The 4,601-nt window shown below is 61.1% G+C and overlaps 1 protein-coding gene across 1 annotated transcript; it reads right to left on the bottom strand.

The window, feature by feature from the left end:
* Positions 1–246: 246 nt before the first annotated feature.
* Positions 247–4,211, bottom strand: GPR114 (G protein-coupled receptor 114). The gene is given in 12 exon segments (XM_008940583.1): positions 247–323; positions 469–731; positions 1,043–1,155; positions 1,157–1,493; positions 1,647–1,771; positions 2,179–2,267; positions 2,428–2,476; positions 2,647–2,757; positions 2,906–3,040; positions 3,707–3,833; positions 3,940–4,033; positions 4,148–4,211. Coding segments are annotated over 12 exon segments (1,584 nt in total).
* Between the last annotated feature and the right edge of the window lie 390 nt (positions 4,212–4,601).

Consider the following 4,601-nt stretch of genomic DNA (forward strand, 5'->3'; position numbering starts at 1 on the left):
GCTGCAAAGCCAGCAGGGCTGCCCTGGGTGGCACGGGGGCAACCACGGTCCTCAGAGGAGGACATCGCCAGCAGTGGGCAGCTCCCACCGCCCCAAATCCAGCTTTGCAGCCCAAATCCTTCCCGTGAAGAAAGTCACAGCATCCACGGTGCCAGCCGTTCAGCCCAGGGGATGCCGACAGGCCGTATCCTCAGGGGTCAGCTCCCGAGCTCCCCTCACAGCCCCTCACCCTGGTGTCGGGGCCCATTATCTGGAGGTGTTGCTGGTGGAGCTCAGCTTGCTCCAGCGGTGCACGGTAACATACCAGAGGCAGATGAAGAGACCTGGGGGTGTGTAGCAACATGGTCACTACCATGGGTGCACCGAGCTCCTGCGAGGAGCCAGAAGGTGCTGAGGACCCTGCTCCCAACCCATGGGGTGCCCATCCCTGCCAAACCCCACTCTGTCCCTCCGATGCTCCCCACACACCTTGCAGGGAGTTGAGGATAGTGAAGAGGTAGAGCTGGGGGACGAGGAAGACACCGAAGCTGAAGAAGGCCAGACCCCAGGTAGTGCCCAACAGGCAGGTGAGCCCCAGCACCATTGCCCAGTCCTTCCTCACCTGCCCCTTCTGCCGCTGGATCCTTCGCAGTATTGTCACCACCCTTCCCAGGACCAGCGTGTTGAAGAGCAGGATGAGGCCAGCGTAGCAGAGGGTGGCATAATGGTCCAGCTGGCTGGTGAGCCAGCACCTGATGGGAGGCACTTTCTTGGGGACAAGGGCCAGCGCCTCCAGGAGGGAGCTGGGTGCAGGAAGGGCACGGCGGTGTGTGCCCCTGTGCATGGTGAGATGGAGGACAGCTGGCAGAGCCAGGCTCACCAAAAGGCAGCGCTCGGCAGAGCTATGGCTGGCTCCTGCTTGCCCCAGCCCCAGGGCAGTTCTCTGTGCCTGGGGTGCATGATGTGCCAGGGGTGCTCAGAGTCTACAGTGTGCCCAGGGTCCATGGGGTGCGCAGTGTGCCCGGGGTGCCAGGGAAGCTGGCAGCCAGCCCCCTTCACTCACATAGTCATGTTCCTGTAGCCTTCAGAGGTGCTAATGGTGAGGTACCCATACGTATCGCTCTTGAAGACAAGAAGACCCACCACGGGCAGCGTGGGCAGACCTGTGGGTCCAGGGACAGGTGGTGTGGGGCCTGCCTGGGGCAGGGTGCAGGCAGGGCACAGGCAGGCAGGGCCAGGTTGATGCCCACTCACCCTAAGCCAAGAGGCAGAGCTTCAGGAGGTAGTGCTGGATGTAGATGTTGTAGACCTTGACGAGGAGGAGAAGGAGGTGGAAGGCCTCAGCAGCCATCCACGCCAAGGTGCAGAGAAGGGTGGCATGCAGCAGCACGGCGGTGACCCAGCAGAGCCCCTCGGCGCCAGCAGCCAGCAGCGTGCTCAGCAAGAAGCTGCCGTTGAGAAGGAGCAGCACAGCCAGGAGGTGCACGTGGATCCTGGTTTGTTGTCCCTCGGGCACCGGCTGCAAGAGCAGGGAGGGTAGAGGGTGCTGGTGGGTGCCTGCTGGATGGCACGGGGCAGTGCGGTATGGTGAAGCGTGGTATGGCACAGCCCAACGTAGCATGCATGGCATGGCATGGCATGGTACGGCACGGCACAGCATGGCACAGCTGTACCTGGAGAAGCAGCAGAGCAGGAGGGTGCAGAGGGTGGCAGCAGCCGAGAGGGAGCAGCCAATGGTGCTGATGTAGGTGAGCGATGCCAGCTGGGCCGGGCTCAGCGTGGGCGCTGGGAGCTGCGGGGAGTGAGGGGGTGAGCCGGGGCAGGTCCCACAGGAGCGCCCACCTGCTGGGAAAGGGGTCACCCCTCCTAAAACCACCCCTCTGGCCACCCTCCCCTGCAGGATACCCCCCATACCTCCACATACACCCCATGCACCCACACACAACCTGCAGCCCCACCCCCCACCCCTCCACGGGGGAGGAAGAAGGACGGAGGGAAGGGGAAAAGTGGAAGATGGAAGGAGGAAGATAGAAGGACGATGGAGGGGAGGAGAAAGGAGGATGGAGAAAGACAACAGGAAGGAAGAAGGAGGGAGGGAAATGGGGAAGGAGGAAAGAGAACGGAAGAAGAGGAAACAGGAACAGACAAGGATGGAACAGTGGAAGGAGGAGGAGGGAAGGAGGAAAGAGGGCTGTGAACCAGCAGGACGGCGAAGTAGGTGAGGTGATCACAGATCCCCTCCCTGTGTGTGGTCTCACAGCCCTTCCTGCTCCAGCTGCCTGTGCTGCCTGCACATGCCAGAGAGCTGCTATTTGAAGGTGGCACAGTAGCCAGGGGACAGTGCCATCGACGGGAAGGTGAACCCTGCCAGGGCTGCCTGGGATACAGACAGGCCACGCCTTTTGGCTGGCGCCGTGCTGGCATTGCCCCGGGCCTGGCCATGGCCACACTTACCAGCTCCAGGCTGCCAGAGGACACAGGTGGTGTTGGAGGCATCCTGGTGGAAAGGGGACACAGGGGGAGAGCTGGGAACCCTCTCTGCTCCCTGAGGACCCCAGAAAAGGGGTCCCAATGCACGGAGTAGACACTTTCTCGATCTCTAATTCCAGGGGAAACGCTGGTGCTGGGGACCCCCACAACTTGTGCCCACAGTGGAGTCCTGCTCACCAGCACCATGTCGTGCCAGAACTCCACAGGGCGGCTGAGCCCGAACACATGCCCGCTCTGCAGGAAGGCTCCCAGCACATCGTTGTTCAGCACAGAGCTGTTGTGGGCATCCTGCAAGAGTTGGGGTGCCTGCAGGAAGAGTCCCGGGTCCCCAGGACATGCTGCCCATCCCAAGTGTCTTGGTGGGAGCTAGGTGATGGGGTGGGCATGCTGCCTGCTAAGGATGCTCAGGGGCTCCGTGTGAGAATCTGCGGCTCACCTGGAAGACACAGGGGCTGCGGATGTAGATGCAGACAAGCTCCTCCTCCGTTCCCCGCGTCTGCACACCCTCCACAAGCTCTGCAGGGAAGTTCATGGCATGCCTGAGCCTCCTGTCGCCACCTGGCTTCACATCCTGTGCCAGCAGGCAAGAGAGAGATGGGTCTGGGTACCCTGCATTGGGCTTGTTCGGGGAGGGTCAAGGTGCTACACCGGCTGCCCCCTCTAGCACAGTTGCCCCAGCTACCAGTGTGGCCCTGCAGCATCCCCCAGCCCCAGCAGCACCACCAGCTCCAGCCCTCCCTGCCCAGAGCAGATGGGGGTGCCCGTCACACATGGGTGGGAACATCACCAATGGGTGTCCTGCCAGCCTCGCCATGGGGCAAGTACAGAGCAGGCAGCATCACGCTGGGATGTTTTCCCAGTGGGATTTCACACTTCAGTGGGCTCCCTCAGACAGTCTCTGCTCCCAGGGCTTCCCCTTTCATCAATCAGAAGAGCTTCAGGATGGAAATACTGACTCTTGGATGCAGAATCTTCCCACCTGCAGCTTTAGAAGCAAATGGATTTACCCCAGAGATGGTGCTGGGGACCTGAGGCCATGCCTCCCTGCGACACCTCAGCAGAACCATGTCGCAGGAGGCTTTCCTGCTGTAAAGCATCCTTGGAGGGGGATGAAAACCTGGTGTGGGCAACTGTCAGCCACCCCAGCATCCCCTCAGCACGTCCCACTGGGGATGGTGGGAGCCAGGGGGGTACAGGCATCCCCTGGGAATAGCGACAGCAGCACCGGAGGACCAACCATCCTGCTGCTGAGGTTTAACCCTCTGAAGTGCTTGGTCGTGAACTTGAACACGTAGGTCTCGATCATGCCACCCGTGAAGTTGATTTTCTCCTGGCAGGCCAGTTTTTCCTCCAGCCTTTTTAACCTGCATGCAGAGGGTGTTGGAGGCAGGATGCTGCAGGATCTGGCCCCTGTGGGTCTAGAGGGATGTGGGGGGTCCATGGGACAGCAGGGTGAGAGCTGGTGTTCACCTCTCCCATGTGTGGTAGGTGCTGCTGCAGCCCTGCTGAAGCTCCTTCTCCAGGGAGTCCATGTCATTCCTCACCTCCTCTAGCTCTGACAGAGCTGTTCCAGGAGCTAAGCCTCACTGCACAGCACACTGCCCCACTCCCCATCCTTCACCATCCCAGAGATCCCTGAAAGTGCCCAGCCTGGTGCCAGCATGGGACATGTCCCTACCTTGAGCCCATAGGATGTCACTGGTGAGGCAGAGGACAAGGTCAATGACCAGCAGGGTGGCCATCGCTGTGGTTCTCTCCTGTCAAAGGCAGACAGGATCTGGCAGCTCCCTGGAGCCTCCACCCACATCTGCTGGGACCCTGGGTCTTTCCCACACGCTGGCTGCAGGACGATAATGGGGTCCCAGCAGCTTCCCCCCCACCCCCAGCAGCCAAGGCCCACCAAAGCCACGGCAGCAGCAAGGCCCCAGCCCAGCAGCGCCAGGTGGTTGCGCTGCCAGCAGGGTGAGGATGAGGATGGTGTTTGCCACAGCAACTGGGGTGCGAGATGCTCTTTGCATCTGTTTTACCATTAAGGTTGTAAAACTGGGGTGGAGAGGGGGGCAAGTCTTCTGCCTCCCTACTCCCCAACAGGGACGTGAACCTCTCTGCCATCCCAGCCTATGGCTGCAAAT

The sequence above is a fragment of the Merops nubicus genome, unplaced genomic scaffold (genome assembly GCF_000691845.1).
Source record: "Merops nubicus isolate BGI_N331 unplaced genomic scaffold, ASM69184v1 scaffold27795, whole genome shotgun sequence".
In the NCBI taxonomy this organism is placed as follows: domain Eukaryota; kingdom Metazoa; phylum Chordata; class Aves; order Coraciiformes; family Meropidae; genus Merops; species Merops nubicus.